At 41.1% G+C, this 17,351-nt stretch overlaps 1 protein-coding gene across 1 annotated transcript; it reads right to left on the reverse strand.

Annotated features, from left to right (window-relative positions):
- Window positions 1–2,346: 2,346 nt before the first annotated feature.
- On the reverse strand, window positions 2,347–16,907 carry LOC109420246 (terpene synthase). The gene is made up of 6 exons (XM_019694583.3): window positions 16,524–16,907; window positions 16,283–16,437; window positions 4,079–4,223; window positions 3,653–4,013; window positions 3,462–3,589; window positions 2,347–3,391 (listed from the first exon to the last, which is right to left on the reverse strand). The coding sequence occupies exons 1-6, from the start codon at window positions 16,602–16,604 to the stop codon at window positions 3,299–3,301; spliced, it is 963 nt and encodes a 320-aa protein (XP_019550128.1). The 5' UTR covers window positions 16,605–16,907; the 3' UTR covers window positions 2,347–3,298.
- Window positions 16,908–17,351: the final 444 nt, after the last annotated feature.

Raw genomic sequence — 17,351 nt, forward strand, 5'->3', positions numbered from 1 at the left:
AAAAGTTTTTCAGAGATTCCTCGAGGAATTTCTTAACAATTCTTTGATTTTCTCCTTGAATTACTTCTTCTGGAATTCTTTGAGTGATTTTTCTAGAAGATTGTTCAGACATATCCACAAGAACTCTTTCAATGATTTCTTCAGGGATTCTTTCAGATTTTTTTTCGGGGATTCCTCCTGTAATATTTTAAGGGGTTTCTCCTGAAATTGCTGTAGATATTGCTCAAGGAATTCATTTAAAGATTCCTCCAAAAACTCCTTCAGGGATTTCTCTTGGAATTCCTTCAGAGATTCTTCCGGGAATTTCTTTAAATATTTATTCTCCAGAATTTAATCCAGGGATTTCTTCAGGAAATCCTTTAGTACTCCTTCAGAAACTCTTCAGGGATTCATGCAGGAGCTCCTTCAGGAATTCTCCGAGAAATTCGTTGAGGGATTTCTCTAGGAATTTCTCCTGGAATTGCTGGAGAGATTCTTCTTGGAGCTCCTTCAAAAACTTCATGAGAAATTTCCTCAGGAATTCATTCAGGAGTTCCTTGAGAAATTCCTTCAGGTATTTCTTTTAAAATTCCTTTATAGATTACTTCATAAACTTCTTCAGGGATTTCTCCAGGAATTTCTTCCAAAATTCCTCCAGGACTTTTCAGGAATTGATAAAGGAATTTCTTCAGGGAGTTGCCTAGCAAGTTCTGCCTGAGCTTCTTGAGGGGTTTATTCACGAGCTTCATTAGAAATTTTTCAAAAGTTCCGACAAGGGATTATCCTGCAGTACATTCAAAAATTCCTCCAGAAAAATCCTAAAGGATTTTTTTACAGACATTCCTCGAGGATTTTATTTTAATAATTTCTCCTTCAATCTCTTCATTCATTTCTTCTGAAATTGCATGAGGGATTTTTCCAGGAACTCCTTCAAGTAGGTATTTCTTCGTGGATTATTTCAGATATTTTTCGGGGATTTCTCCTGGATTTTTTTCAGGGATTTCTCCTGAAATTGCTGTACATATTTCTCAAGGAATATCTTCAAAGATTCCTCCAGAAACTCCTTCAGGGATTTCTCTTGGAATTCATTCAGAGCTTCTTCTAGAAATTCTTTTAGATATTTCTTCTCCAGAAACTAATCCAAGGATTTATCCAGGTACTTCTTCAGGGATTCCTCCAGGAACTCCTTCATGGATTTCTTCAGGCATTCTTTTAGATTTTTTTTGAGGATTCTTCCTTGAATATTTTTTAGAAATATTCCTGAAAATGCTGTGATATTTCTGAAGAAATTCCTTCAAATATTCCTTCAGAAACTTATTCAGGAATATTTCCTGGAACTTCTTCAAGGAAAGATTCTTCTTGGAACTACTTCAAGAACTTCATCAGCAATTTCCTCGGAAATTCATGCAGGAGTTTCTCGGGGGATTCCTTTAGAAAATCCGTCTGAGGTTTCTCCTGTAGTTCATTCAAGGATTCCTTTAGATGTTTTTTTCAGGAATTTCTACGAGAATACCTTTAGGGATGCTTCTCTTGAAATTGCTGGAGAGATTTCTCTTGCAATGTTTTAGTTTTTTTTTTCCCCCAGCCACTCCTTCAAAGACTTCTACGGAAACTCCTCAAGAAACTCCTTCCAGGAAGTCATTCAGGGGTTCCTTATGAAATTCATCCAGCGATTTCACCTGAATGTTTTGTGATTTCTACAGAAGATCCATCAGAGATTTCTCCATGAGCACCTTCTGTGATTCATCCAGAAGTTTTTCGAGGAAACCTCATGAATTCCTTCAGGTTTTCTCCCAGTAATTTCTCCTGTCGCGTTTCTCAGGCAGTCTTGCAGGATCTCCTTCAGGGATTCCTGCACAGAACACACAGTTGAGTTGGGCTAATTTCGAGATTCGCACAGTCGAGCAGTCAGCAATCGCAATTTAACAGGGATATCAGCAAAAGTCAAGTTTATTCATAGCAGCACCCATGGGTACCGCAAGCGTCAAACATCAAACTTTGCCGAAGACACCGTCTTCAAATGTTAATACAACGTGAAGATATCAGGAAAACAAATAAACATCAGGTTTTTAAATTGGACTTTTAAAACGCGGCCATGTGTAATCTTTGCAGCAAGGCTTGCGCCACCTAGTGAGCTAATTCTGAAGTAAATTGTTCACCAAGTATGGATCATCGTTAAAACTGCTCCAAATACTCAGTATATGGAAATATTGTGTATTCTCAAGATAGTCATTTCAAACGTTTTGTCTTATGAATAAGACGCTGGGCGGATATGGATTAAAGGCAACAAAAACCTATAACTAATCTTCGGAACCGAGGGATTTCGGACAAGTTTCAGTCAATAAACGACACAGTTTCGAACCGCAATTTCGAAAATCCAACAAATGACTGTCTTGACAGTATATGTATAGTTACAAATTACATAATTTAAAAATGAAACTAAAGAGGAATAGATTGACTTGCCAAGCTTCTCCCCATCCCGGTATCATATACCTCTATCAAAGGGATGGGGACAAAGCTACACCATTCGCACAAAGTACGCATTCATTCGTTTGATAAAGCGGCCCACGATTCTCCTGAATCAGAACACAAAGTTACAGCTAGTGTGAAATCATTCCTCCGAAATTCTCACAAAATGTCTTTTTATACTTATTTCTCCGTCCATTCCACGTACGTGTTCTAGGTCCTTTGGTGGAAAAAAGTTTTGGGCACTAATATAAGTTTCCTCATAATATCGAGTCTTCTGACGACTCCAGCAGCATGCTTTCGTTCCTAAATGCTAGACGTTAGACGCGATTCGCGTTTTTTTGTAAGATTCTTTACATTCCAGTGGGTTTAATAGCAATCATTGCAGTGCACTTTCGTTCCTAAGCCGTGTGTATGTTTAGTAGAGGACGACCTATTCTTTGAAATTTGATAAAATCTACGGTTCGTGTGTCTTTCTGGATTTAAGACAAACAAAAAGAAAAAAAATGAATATGAAGGAAACATCATACAATTTGTATAAACAACTTGAAATATTGTGATGGAAGTTATGTTTAAAACTCGTTAAAGTTCATTCGTATTAAAATGTTGGATAAAGAAAAGTGTTATAAACCCCAGAAAAACAAACGAATTGTCGAAAAATAAACCGCCCCCACAATTGTAAAGGTGATGCTTGTGCTCAATATTGTAGCGGAAAAAAAACTTTAACAAATATAGTTCATAGATTGCTTTCGGTTCTAGAATATTTGTAGATCGTCTTCGTGGTGGAAATGGTTGTTGTCTTACACGTTTACCTGATTATGGATCGAAATGGGTACCTACAACTGTGGAGCGCTTATGACGACGAATCATCGGTTCCAACCGTTTTCCAACTGAGCAGATCATCCAGAAGCGATTGCATAATCGGATTTTCGCCTAGTCGTTCAATCTGGAAAATATAAGAGATGATTATAATTGTATTGATATCATTAAAAATCTAGCAAATTTGAAATACAGACCTCCGCCCTCGCTTCGGTGTCCAGCATTTCCAATACTTCGGCGGTATACTTAAAACTACCGAGTTTCTCCAGCAGCGACACACAGTATCGTTTCACTTCGACGTCCTGCGTCCGTTGCCTTAGAATATCTGCGGGTCAACAAAAAAAACGAATTAAACAACTTCGAACTAATTAACCCCCAAAATACTCACGTAACACCTGCCGATCCTTCTGGTTCAGCACCGCGTGTATCACCGGAAAGCTAAACTTGCCCTCGGTCAAGTCCTCACAGTAGCTCTTGTTATCCGAATAGTCCTTCGACGTCAGGTTGCAGTAGTCGTCCCGGATCTGGAACGACAGCCCCAGGATGGCCGTCAGTTTGGTAAAGTCTTTCTTGTCGTCGCTGAACAGCTGCATCAGCCGGATGGCCAACATGAACAGGCCGCCCGTCTTCCGGATCACCATCTGCTTGTACTCCGCCTCGGTCGGACAGATGAAATTATCCCTCCAGTAGATCTCCATGCCCTGGCCGCGGTGCAGCTCCAGCAGCTGCTCCGTCACCACTTGTTGGGCCTGTTGAACAGAGTGTAAGGGTCATTATCACCCACCTATGAACCAACTTTATGGTCATCACCTACCTCCGGGTGCCCCAGACTGTGGACCTTGGCGAGTGCCAGCACTAGGACGTAGTTGCCAGCGTTTATCGTACTCGCAATGCCGTAGATCTTGTGTGCTACCGGAATTCCTCTACGGAGGATAGAGTTATCTTCGATATCATCGATTCTGGATACAGTTCAATGATGGTTTCCCGAAATTTGAATTTGAATGTGCAGGAAAGAGAAGAAATAGATGATGGTATTGTGCGCCCATTAGTAAGGTTAGTTATAATAGTGAATAGTTTCTTTTTTTTTTTAATTTTCGTTCCGAAGTTGACTCATGTTCGAACTATTAGCAAGTATTTCCTGTTATTAACGTATACATGAAAAAAATGGTCCAACATTCCTATGAAAACCAGATTTTTTATATGTATCACTGAACATTTTCGGGGAATGGTTTTCGGTGAAAAATGCAATTCTGGAAAATGATTTTCGGTAGAATGTTATAGAATCGATAAAAATATCCCAATACGGTTTGAACGGCTTGTGATCAAGATAATCAAGCATATTATCAGTTATTAGAAGCTGCATGTTTTCCACGATTTAGGAGATAAGTGACATCGCCATAAATGACCCTACACTCGAACCTCCATTTGGGTAACGAGTCAGGACTGCCCAAATGGATTCAGTTCGTTACCTAAATGGATTTCAAGGTTGCAAAGAAGAATAAGTGACTTGCAGATGCAAAGGGGAGGGGGTCAAGGCTTTCAGATGTAAAGGGGGATGGTCAGAGGGATTTTAAGGCTGTTTCAAGGCGTTTCAGGAGATTTCAGAGATGTTTTAGAGGGCTTCAGAGGCTATCAGGTGCGTTTCACATGGATATCATTTGTATTTCAAAGGTGTTTCAAGGCGTTCCAGGAAGTTTGGAAGAGGTTTTGTGAGGCTTCAGAAACTCTCAGGTGAGTTTCACGGAGATTTCAGAGGCGTTTCAATGCGTTTAATGGCGTTTCATGGTTTCAGGAGATTTAAGGGTGCCTTCAGAGGGTCGCAGGTGAATCTCACGAAGGTTTTATAGGGGTTTAAGTAGCGTTTCAAAGCGTTTCAAGGCGTTTCAGGGAGTTTTAATGCTGTTCATAGGAGTTGAGTTCACAGGGGTTTTAGGGGTATCAGGTATCAGGTAGGTCGGCTCCAGAGGCACGTTCTCCTCCATTTGGGAAATTTGTGCCATCGCCATGAATACGAGCCTATTCATCATTTAAGTAAGGGAGAGCGAGGGGAGCAATAAGGGATGGGATAGGGTAAGGGGAAGGTAAGGGAATAGGGTCGACATAATCGCATAAGCGTACCACAACGGGATTAAACAGCGCCCTGAAAAGGGCACTGTAAAAAACGCATAAAGCGTAAAGTAAGGGTTCATTCACACGCCAAAAACGGGCTTTTCTGACACCCACCCACCCCTTCTCAACATTGTTTGTATTAGAAGATTTTTTTTCGTTCGAGCTGTAACACCATGACAAACACCCACCCACCCCCTCCAGCGTTATGACATTTGTGAACAAGCCCTAAGCCTATAGCTACTTGCCACAACAGGTTCAGAACAACAGAACATCCTGAAGATTCAGGCTTCTTAGGTCAGTTTCACTTAATCAAGTGGTTACCGAGTACTCGGAAACGGAGTTGCGTAAAAACTGGGTAGTTACATATCAAATGATTCAAAGTTCCACAGTCGGATTCTCAGCTAAGATATACAAATGAAGCAGCCTGTTGAGGATTGTGATGGACAAAATCATAAGTAGAAAAACCAATTGCGTTTATGCTACGAGATTCCTCAAAAGTGATGGCAAGAATGCCGTGAAGAGATGTTGGTTTTTGAGCATTTGGTAAATCCAATTGGAAATCATTGAATGATAAATAGGACAATCCAATATGGAATCGAAACTTACGTGTTAAAAAGTAACCTGGAAATCCAAGAAAACACCCAAACAAAATTGTTTTTGAATGAATGCTTTTCCGATATCGTAAACAACATTGTGTAAACAAATCACTGTGGACTTTCCATTTCGGTAAGCATGTTGGTTCCCATGGAGAGGCATGTTTGCCAGAAAAAAATCACGTGTGTGATGCTCGACAAAGCGTTCTAATCAATATTTATAAGAAAGAGGTCAAATTTATAGGTCTGATCTTCATACGATGCATTATCCACTAACGGAATAAACAAGCAGTTTTATCAAAACATTTTATGGTTCGAGGCATGACACGCGAGATTGTCATTTCAATTTTAGGGTAGGGCGGGGCAAGATGAGCACCCTAAGGATCACGTTGAGTTTATTGAAAGTTAACACAATTTTTCCAAGTACCCCTCAGTAGTTCTTTTCTATATCATGTTTTCTATCATTTGACTTCACAAAAAAGATGTTTTATGGTCCGTTCGAACATGCTACGGGGCAAGACGAGCACCCCTACGGGGCAAGAAGAGCACTTCATTAAAACCCCAATATTTTAACAATAAATTGGCCATACAGTGATTGATGTAGTGAACCTTGATTATAGTTTTGGTATCACGTTCTAAAATTATCATTTTTTTTCGATTATTGAAAAAAAATACTTTATACAAAATGACCCGAAAAACAATAAACGATTATTAAGTTGCTTATTTTTAGAAATTTACGCAACCAAATAGTTGCAGAGGTTACGGAAACCTATGTTCGGCACTATTGAGTGGATTACAATAATTTCAAAATATTTTCTATATTCCGATCAGGGGTGCTCATCTTGCCCCACTAAAGGTAAAAACTAAAATTGAATAAATTTTAATGTTTGTTTTTAGAAAATATTTTCTAATGTATTTAAATTAAAATGCTTTGCAGTAAGCTAGTAATGTTGGCTGATAACCAGAATTATGATAAAAATTTGATTCTGACATAAAAACCTTATTTTATTCTGATGATTTCTTATAAGAAAATGCTAAAAATCCATGCTATTGACTAATTGGACGATATTTTTTAATTCGTTCAATATGAAGTACCTTTTATCAGGTTTACAAACAGGATGAAAATTATTCTAACGTATTATGAAGTTGTTTAGGCAAAATTCATCATAAAAGTAGTAAAACGGAGGGGTGCTCATCTTGCCCCGGGTGGCCATCTTACCCCGTCCTACTCTACTTGAAAGTAGCAAACATCGGGTCAAACGCAAGATCCGGAATCATATAGGTGTTAACTAAAGCATTACATCTACATAGAAATCCCCCTTACGAAAATAAGGTTCTTGGACCAAAGCTGTTCTTTTATGCTGAAGATTGATCTGAGCTGTCATAACCATAGCCACTACCCAAACTAGGCAAGATCAAACCACAGAGAACAGACATCCAAGTCTAGTTCCGAAACTGTGTAAGAAATTTAACGGCCATTTTAAATCGGCAACACAAGTGGCAATAGCGTGGCGCTGCAATCGGTTAATTTTCTATACTAGTTAAATTCACCACTTGAAATGTTTCAATTCACCACTGACTGTGGCAATATGGTGTTTGGCGGCGTGAGTGTTGTCACCGTGTATTGGTTTGCAACCTTACTCAAGTGAAGATTTAAATCCTTACACAACTTTCTGAATGAAATTTGTTCTAGCCTGGATGTCGGTTCTCTGTGATCAAACTCTTACAATCAAAGCACAAGAAAAAAGAGCAGCGATAAAAACCAATTCGGTATCGATTGAAGAACGCCAGAGACGAAGATACACAGAGGACACTGTGAACACAGAGAACAGACATCCAAGTCCAGTTCCGAAACTGTGTAAGGAATTTAACGGCTATTTGAAATCGGCAACACAAGTGGCAACATCGTGGCGCTGCAATCGGTTAATTTCCCATACTAATTAAATTCACCACTTGAAATGTTTCAATTCACCACTGATTGTGGCAATATGGTGTTTGGCGGCGTTAGTGTTTTCATCGTGTATTGGTTTGCAACCTTACTCAAGTGAAGATTGAAATCCTTACACAACTTTCTGAATAGAATTTGTTCAAGCCTGGATGTCTGTTTTCTGTGCTGTGAAGAACGCATAATGCGAAGAGTCATATAGGTTATAATTGAAGCTAATAAACAACATATTCCACTCTTATTGAGCCTCGCAGATGAGACTTAAGAAGGATCGCAGATTATCTCGGAGAAACACAAGGTCAACTGCATCATTGCTCCGGTTAGCGCAGTAAGGGCGGAATACTGTGGAGGGCGTCCTAGTACTCCACAGGCTCCGTTAAGCGGTTAGGATTTTATTAGACCCCCTAACCATTCATTCCTAGGCACGGTAAGCATATAGCCGCATCACACCATGAATTAGGGGTCACCTGTTTAATGGACTCTTACCACCGGAACAGGCAGTTCGTAGTGTTATTCTTAGTCAATTGTGACAACCGCTACCGACACTACACAGTTATCTAGGCTGGTCAAGAAAAGAAGTTAATAATAATGATCAACTTCATACGGACCCGAACCAGTTTTATAGGGGTTTAAGTAGCGTTTCAAAGCGTGTCAAGGCGTTTCAGGGCGTTTTAATGCTTTTCATAGGCGTTTCAAAGTGTTTCAAGGCGTTTAAGGAGAGTTCACAGGGGTTTTAGGGGGCTTCAGAGGCTATCAGGTAAATTTTAAGGAGGTTTTATAGGGATTCTAGAGGCGTTTTAGAGCGTTTCAGGACATTTCAAGGCGTTTCAGATGATTTCACAGGGGTTTCAGGGGGCTTCAGAGGCTCTCAGGTGAATTTCATGGAGGTTTTGTAGGGGTTTTAGAAGCGTTCCAAAGCGTTTCAAGACGTTTCAATAGTTTTCAATGTGTCGCAGAGCGTCCCAGGCGGTTTTAGGATGGTTCTAGGGGGCTTCAGAAGCTCGCAGGTTCCATAGGAGTTTTAGAGGCGTTTCAATGCGTTTCAAAGCGTTTCAAGATGTTTCAAAGCGTTTTCAGAGGGTTAAGGGATCCTCAGAGGCTCATGGGGTTTCATGGGGGCTTTGGAGACGTTTCAAAGCGTTTCAAGGTGCTTCAATGCGTTTCAGAGCGTTTCAGGATGTTTTAAAGTGGTTTCAGGGGGTTCAGAGGCTTTCAGGTAAATTTCTTGAAATTTCAAAGCGTTTCATGGCATCTTAATGGTCTTCCGAGCGGTTTTAGGGGAATATAAAAGCCCATTTAACGTTTTCTCTATTGCGTGTATCTCTTAGAGATAACGAAATATTCTAGTAGATCCGCTAACCTATACTCAAGGAAGCTCTTGGAGATCCTCAAACTGACAATGAATTCACTACTTGGTAGCACAGAGAACAGACATCCAAGTCCAATCTGAATTTTGTGTAAGGAATATTACATCGGCAACACAAGTAGCAATAGCGTGGCGCTGCAATCGGTTAATTTCCCATACTAATTCATTTCACCACTTGAAATGTTTAAATTTACCACTGACTGTGGTAATATGGTGTTTAGCGGCGTTAGTGTTGTCATCCATCGTATATTGGTTTGCAACACTCAAGTGAAGATTCAGATCCTTACACAACTTTCTGAATGAAATTTGTTCTAGCCTGGATGTCTGTTCTCTGTGTTGGTAGCACATAGCTGCACGAGGTTGTGTAAGCATAAATTTCATTCATAAAACTTTCATCCGAAATACTAACTATTTCAGATGAAAGTTTTAGATAGCTTGAAGAACACTCTTCCTGATAAGGGTGTTGATATGCGTGGGTGGCCCTGCAGAGACAAAAACATGTATGTTTACGCAAAGCAGATAGGCCCTTTTCAAATGTTCACCTAGTTTTGGCCATGTTGGAACCGATATGCGGATTTTACGGGATTGGTTCCGGTGGTTCTTAGGTACATTTTCGAAGATGAAAAAACACTATCATGCGACTTATCAAACTTCATGATTTTGAGAGTTATAGCATATTATCGCGATGATTGATCACTTTGAATACAGTTGGCCATTTTGGAATTGGTTTTCCGGAATTCTGTTCCGATGCCAAGTTTTGAAAATCAGGCTTATTCTGCGCGGCGTGTGAGGTGAGACGAGTCGAATGAGGTGACAAAAGTCGACTCGCCCCATTTGATTTACATTAGTCGTCTCACGTCACGTGAGACGAAACCGTCCGTCTCACCTCACACGCCGCGCAGAATAAGCCTGAATGGTCCAACACTGTCATACGGTATTTCAAGCATCGCGGTTTTCGAAGTATGTACACCATTCTGTGCAATGTTTACGTTTTATGTATTCTTCAATCACTTTACCTAATTTACAACTCTATTGTCCACTAGGGCACTGCGTGTGCGATTCCAACTGGAAGCTGTACTTACACTTTGTACAGCGCCTAAATGTATTCTATTCTAATTGTACTACATATATCGATCTGATTGCTGTTGCGCTGATTTCACTTTCTACTCTATCATGGTAGAATGATGAGCACGAGGATGTTGATGTGTGGCTGTTGGTTGTTCCTGTTTCCAGTCCGATTGGGGGTTCATTATGGGTTGCCGTTCGCCGATGTTCAAGTATCCGGGTCCATTTGAGCCATGGGCTCAGAAGAGGATAAGTGTCAACTGCTCTCAGGAGGAAAGAGCAACTGACGAAAGTGCCGGGGCTGGGATCGAACCCATGACCATCTGCTTATGAAGCAAACATGTGACCAATTGCGCCCCAGCTAGTTTTACATTGTCCGTACTTCTTTGTATTCCATATACGGATTTCCCCGAAACGGTGGTTTGGGCATCAATTTTTCGAATGTAAGCAAATATCGTTAAGCGACACTTCAAATTTCGTGTTTTTTTTTCAAAATACATCAATCTTAGGTCTAGGAATACCTCTATCGATTCTTCCAGGGATTTCACTAGGTATTCCTTTATGGATTTTCCCCATATTTCTTCAATGAACTTCTCTTGGGATTCCTCCAAGCATTCCTGATGGGGTTACTCTAGAAATTTCTGCAGATTCCTTCCGGGATTTCTCTAGAAATTCTTATTATGATACTTCTCGGAAATCATCTAGGGATATCTATTGGGATTCCTTCAGGAATTCTCGTTGGAATTATTCAAGACAATTCTTCTGTAATCCTTCCAGAAGTTTCTTCGGTGATTCTTCCAGGAATTCTTTCAGAGATTTTATTCTGAGTTTTCTCCGGAAATTCCACCAAAACTAGTTTTGACCTTCCACCGAGAACTTTAGCTGGGTTTCCTCAAGCAACTTTTGCTGTAGTTCTTCCAGCAGTTTCTCCTAGAACTCTACCAGAAGTTCTAACTGTTGTACCCTCAGGAATTCTACGAGGTATTCATTTAGAGATTTCTTCAAGCATTCTTGCTGTGATTCTTTCGGGAAATCTTCCTATAATTTTTCCAGAAACCCCTTCGGTAATTCTCCCGGGATTTCTTCAAGGTTTTATCCAGGACTTCCTCCTAAGATTTTATCCAAGGGCTCTTACAGAAATTCCTCATGGGATTTCTCCAGGATTTCTCATATTGTCCTTTCTCCATGAATTCCAGCTGGGATTCCTCCAGCAATTCTTATATGGACTGCTCCGGAAATTCTAACTCTGGTACTTCCAGGAATACTTCTAGGGATTTCTCCTGGCATACTTACTTGCTGCAATACTTTTGGAAAAACTTCATGAAATTCCTTTGAAAATGCCTTTTGCGATTCCATCAGGATTGGAATCCATGGATTCCTCCAGAATACCTCTACCGATTCTTCCAAGGAGAACTGTAGGTATTCCTCCAGGTTTTTATTCAAGGAACTTCTCTTGGCATTCTCCCCGGCATGCTTGACAGGGTTTCGGTTTCTCTAATAATTCCAGTAGATTCCTCCAGCATTTCCTCCTAGGATTTTTCCAGAAATTCCTTCAAGAACTCCAGGTGGGACCGTTCAAGACAATCTCCCATGGATTACTACTGATACCGATACTGATACTGATGACCATGATTTTATTCTAGCGGTTCCGGGTTCCATTTATCGAATGTAAACGAAACATCATCATGCGAAACCTCAAATTTCGTGATGTTTCAAGATACATCATTTGGAGCTGTTTTTGCGTTATCCAAAATACTTCCTCCAGGAACTTTTTCATGAATTATTCCAGGGGTTCTCTAGGTGGGTACTTTATGAGTTCCTCCCGATATTTTCTCAATGAACTTCTCTTATGATTGCACCAGGGATTCCCGATGGGATTTCACTAGAAATTCCTGCAGATATTCCTCCAGCAATCCCTACTAGGATTTCTCTAGAAATTACTATTATAATACCTTCCGGAATTTATCTAGGGATTTGTCTTGAGATTTCTATTGGGATTCGTTCAGGAATGCCAGTTGAAATTTTCCAAGACAATCTTCTTGGGATCCTTCCAGAACTTTCTCCGGTGATTGCTCCAGGAATTCTTTCAGCGATTTTAGCCAGGGATTCTTCGATAAATTCTGCATGCGATTCCTTCAGAAACTAGTTTTGGCCTACCTCCAGAAATTTCGGCTGAGATCCCTCAAGCAATGCCTCCTACGATTCTACCAGCAATTAGTCCTAGGACTCCTCCAGCAATTCCAACTGGTGTACCTCGATGAAATCATCTAGGGATTCCTCTTGCGATTGCTCCTGGCATTCTTGCTGAGATTCTTCGAGCAATCTTCTTGGCAGTCCTAATTTCTCCTGCGGTTCCTTCAAGGACTCACTCCTTCATGGATTTCTCCAAAATATCTCTACCGATTCATTCAGGGGTTACTATCGGCATTTCTCCTGGTATATGTTCAATCTTCACTTAGGATTCCTCCAGGTATTCCTGATGGGATTTCACTAGAAAATCTTTTAGGGATTTCCTCTATAGATATTAGGATTCCTTCAGCTGGAACTCCTGGAGGATGGCCAAGAGGAATTCCTGGAGGAACCCCAGGAGAAATTTATGGGGAATTTTTGAATAAAACCCCTCGATAAAATTTCTGGAAAATTCTTAGAAGGATTCTGGGAGGTATAATTGTAGAAAAATTCAGCAGAAATCCTAGGAGGATTTGTTTTAGGAAACTATATGGGAATCTCTAAAGAAATCCCATCAGGAATGCCTGGAGCAATCCAAAGAAAAAAAAACCTGGAGGAATACCTAGAGAAGTCCCTAGAAGAAGAAGAAGAAGAAGAATAAGAATAAGAAGAAATATTCTGCAGGAATCGATGAAGGAAGCTCTGCAGAAAACGCTGGGGGAATTTCTGAAAGAATCTCAAGAATGCCAGGAAAAATTCGTAAAGGAATTACTTGAAGAATTCTTGGAGGCACCTTAGTTAGAATTTCTGGAGGAATTGCTAGAAAACGGCAGGAGGAATTGATTGAGAGAAGGAAGGCCAAGAGGTATTTCTGTATGAGTTCCATGAGCAATTTCTGGATAGAATCTCTGGAGGAATTCCTGGATGAGTCTTCGAAGAAACTCCTGGAAGAACAACCGAAGGAATGTCTGCAACAATTCCAGAAGATAGCGTGGAAGGAAGTGCAAGTAAAATTGGTGATATTATTCAGAGCTTTCGATGCCAAAAGTTTGGACATGGAATGGATATGAAAGCAAAGTGTATCAAGTGTGGGGAATTGCATCTTATAAAGGATTGCAGTTTTCCGTTCCGCACACCAAACGGGGATCGTTCGAAAATCTGGTGCGCAAACTGTAGCCAGAATCACAGGATCTTTCATCGGATCACATTCCTGTTGTGTTCACAATCAATGCTGCTGCCCCCTTCAAGAGAGAACTACGACAGCACAAAAACTACATACGTTCCGACTATGGATAGTAGAGTAAACTCTACTATACTCTACTATCTGTAGTGCCAACTGGTTCGTCTTCTCGAACTCAGTCTCAAGAGGCTTGGACCTTACAACTCCCCTAATCAATGGCTTGGACTCCAAAGATAAAATTGACACCGCCATTGCCACGTTTGTAGCCGTTCTAATTGAAACAGAAAGAGTTTCTGTTCCAGTCACCAGCAGAAGTGTTCGAAAGTGTGAGGTTCCAGATCGTATCAAACTACTAATTCTTTTGCGACGAAGACAGTATTGCCGTACAAAACACTCATTCCTGAGAGGAATTGCTGAACAGCTCAATTTACAAATTCGTGAAGAAAGTGCAGCACACAGTTCCAAAATTTTGGGACTACTACATACCCGGAATCTAGCCAATGGAAGTAGTAAGTTTTGAAAAACAAGTAACCAAGCATCCTAGGAACAAAATCAAATATGTACCAACTCTTCGACATGGGAACCGGCTCGTGATATCTGATCTGGAAAGGGAAAATACATTGGCAGACCACTTTGCCCACGCCCACAACAATCAACTCCCTATAGTGATCCGGAAACAACATAAGGGGTCGTACACAAATTATGTCACGCTTTTAGGGGGGAGGGGGGGTTTTGCAGAACGTGACGACCCTTACGAAAAATATTGAGGTCCTATACAAAAAGTGTGACATAGCGGGGAGAGGGGTTGAAAAAGGTCGATTTTTGCGTGACATAATTTGTGTATCACCCCTAAGAAGTGCGTAACACGATGGAAGATTTGGCCAGTACCGCCTGACCCTACAGAGCTTCTTTTCTACAAATGCGTGTTTAGGCCTGTCCTCACATACGGGTGCCCAATCTGGGAAAAATGTGCGTTGTCCCGCCTTCGAAGACTGCAAATTGAGCAGATTAAGCTACTTGATGTTAGATTTAAGTTCTTGGTAGGTATCCAACAGAAATAGCTGAAATTGACACAATATTTTGCTTTGCAGAGGCATCATCAGCAAAATTCAGTTTATCTTGCGAAATGCCTCATAATCCACTTATTGACACAAGGATACTCTATGCCCAAGGAAAACAAAGTAATTTCTTTTACAAAACGATATTTCACTGACCGAGAATCGAACCCGTCACCCTGGAGTTCATTGCCTGCAATCGCATACGACGGACGTGTTTCATACTCCTCTCTTAAACCTATTGGAAATCGACGAAAAATCATGTCTGCTGCGCGTGAAAACGTCTTAGTTGTCGACGTGAGTGTGCTTCCAGTGCGTCCCGATATTGGGAAAGTAAAGGCATTCTTAGAAACGGAAATTCATCTTGATTATGCTTTGGTCAAGAGTATACAATTACATCATACTCGTAATTGTATACTGATCGAAATGGTGGACAAAAAGGTTGCTTCGCGCTATCAATTGGAGCACAATTGTAAGCGTACAATTGTTGTTTCCAATAAAGCATACAAAATACCTGTGTATGTGGATGGTGATGCGGTTACCGTGCGCGTTAACGACCTCCCTTCAACGGTGAGCAACGAAGCTATCACCGAAAGTATGTTGCAGTTTGGAGAAGTGATTTCTATTAGGAGTGAAACATGGAAACACTATTTCCCAGGGATTCCTAATGGCGTAAGGGTGCTAAGGATGAATCTCTTCCGTGACATACCATCAAACATATCAATCGCAAACGAAAACACAACAATATCCTATCCGCACCAGCCAAGTCGGCGGTACAGCCCAGACGCACATCAAAATAAAAATTACACAGAACCACGAGGAGTCGCCGACGCAGCCCCAACAACAGTAGCTACAACCGAGCTGTTCACTCGGGACGATTTTCCCCCGCTGAGCGGCGAGCAATCATCATCATCTAAACCTACTACTGCAGAGCAAAAAACACACAACGACGACGAGTGGACGGACGTAGAGGACAATGGAAGCTCATCAAGCGACTACAATGAAGTGACAAACAAACGCAGGCGATCGAATCGAAAGGCGAACGAAGCCAAGAAAGTTTGCGCAAACCAGTGTTCCCTCAACGCGGAGCACGGGGAAACAGTTGATTTTTGTTTGAAAGAAAAAAGTGCTTTGAAAAATAAAAGCGGGAAGGGTGCTAGTTTTACTTCATGTAGTAAAAAATGATTATCGGCCCTGTAAAGCTGAACACGGCGGGTGGGCCTTTAAATAAACGGTTGGATAAAAAAAAAAAAAAAAGAACCCGTCACCCTCAGCATAGTCATGCTGAATACCTTACCCACGGCTTAAAAGCCCTGGCTAAAGGGGCCCTACCGTGCTATGACTAAGAAACGTGACAAATTTGGATGCCAAAAGGTGACTGTTTGTCATATCCGAGACAAACAATTTAAACTACATGTAGTGCTCACAGTCCAAACATAACTTTTGTGTTACCTTTGATTGCATCAGAAACCGTTAGGAATTTCAAGGGCAAGCCCCAAAGCGTTTGGATATCCTTATTCGGGCCCTTATACTTACAGCAAGCTGGAATTGTGCATCATCTGAACCACCTCGCCGATGGCCGCCAGCTTCTCCTCCGGAATGTTCAACCAGTGATTGAAGGCCAGTGCCATCTTGGCCCGGAACTGCTTGCCCGGAATTTGCTGAATGTAGGCGAACGGTTCCAGCAGTATCTAAACAAAAACATACGGAAGTGAATTAGCGTCGCCAAAATAAGGGGGACGATTCACAGCTGATAACAGCAACGTTTTATCCATACCGCGTCCTGTTCCTTCTGTAGCGATTGATCCCGACACTTTTCCAGGATTTCGTTGAACTCGTCCATGTCGAACTTGGCCATTCTGCTGATTGGTTCGGGGTCCTTTGGAACCGAGCGCTGAATAGTATGTGGACGAAATCTAACTAATTTGGGCTCACTTTGGGCGAAGCTACACCAACAATGTTGAAAACTATTTGCTACTACTATCACTGACTTCAACTAGTTTAGATAGAAACTAAACTAGGATGTTTGAACATTGATTTAGCTTCGAAAATTCCCACTAGAATCTTTCGCCACCACCGACGAGGCAACCGCGATAAAGCGAACGAAAAGTAAATAGATGCGACGAACGCAACCGATGATGACGGACTGATGACTTGCTGATTGGAAATGTCAAATTTAAAAAGAATCATCATAAATGTTTTAGCTATCCAACACCAGAGGGCCGTGCGCGCTGGGAGCTGCGATGTTTTTACACACAGATAGTTTTCCACTCAGTAACTGAGTGGTTATTACTATAGACACTATAGATTCCATAGACTCGCGGAGACATGGTTGAGCAATACGATTTTAGTGTGTTTTACCATGAATTTAGAGTGTACCGAGCAAATATGACGTCACGCAATCCATTGTCGCTATTGAAATCGTGACGTCATGCTCGTTTGGCTACACGAACTGACAGTTCGTTTGGCTACAGTTGTCTACGCCTCCGCGAGTCTATGGAATCTATAGAGCTTGCTGACGTTTATTCACCTCTCTCTTTCAAGCATGCAGGCGGGATAGGATTTATTTTCATCGGGAAACCTTTCCTGATGACAACAAATCCTA

This window comes from Aedes albopictus, chromosome 2 (assembly GCF_035046485.1).
Source record: "Aedes albopictus strain Foshan chromosome 2, AalbF5, whole genome shotgun sequence".
NCBI lineage: Eukaryota > Metazoa > Arthropoda > Insecta > Diptera > Culicidae > Aedes > Aedes albopictus.

Coding starts and splice junctions, on each gene's coding strand:
- LOC109420246 (XM_019694583.3), bottom strand. CDS start 16,604: ATGGCCAAGTTCGACATGGACGAGTTCAACGAAATCCTGGAAAAGTGT. Junction 16,438..16,523: donor TACAGAAGGAACAGGACGCG/GTATGGATAAAA, acceptor GTTTTTGTTTAG/ATACTGCTGGAACCGTTCGC. Junction 4,224..16,282: donor ATGCACAATTCCAGCTTGCT/GTAAGTATAAGG, acceptor AACTGTATCCAG/AATCGATGATATCGAAGATA.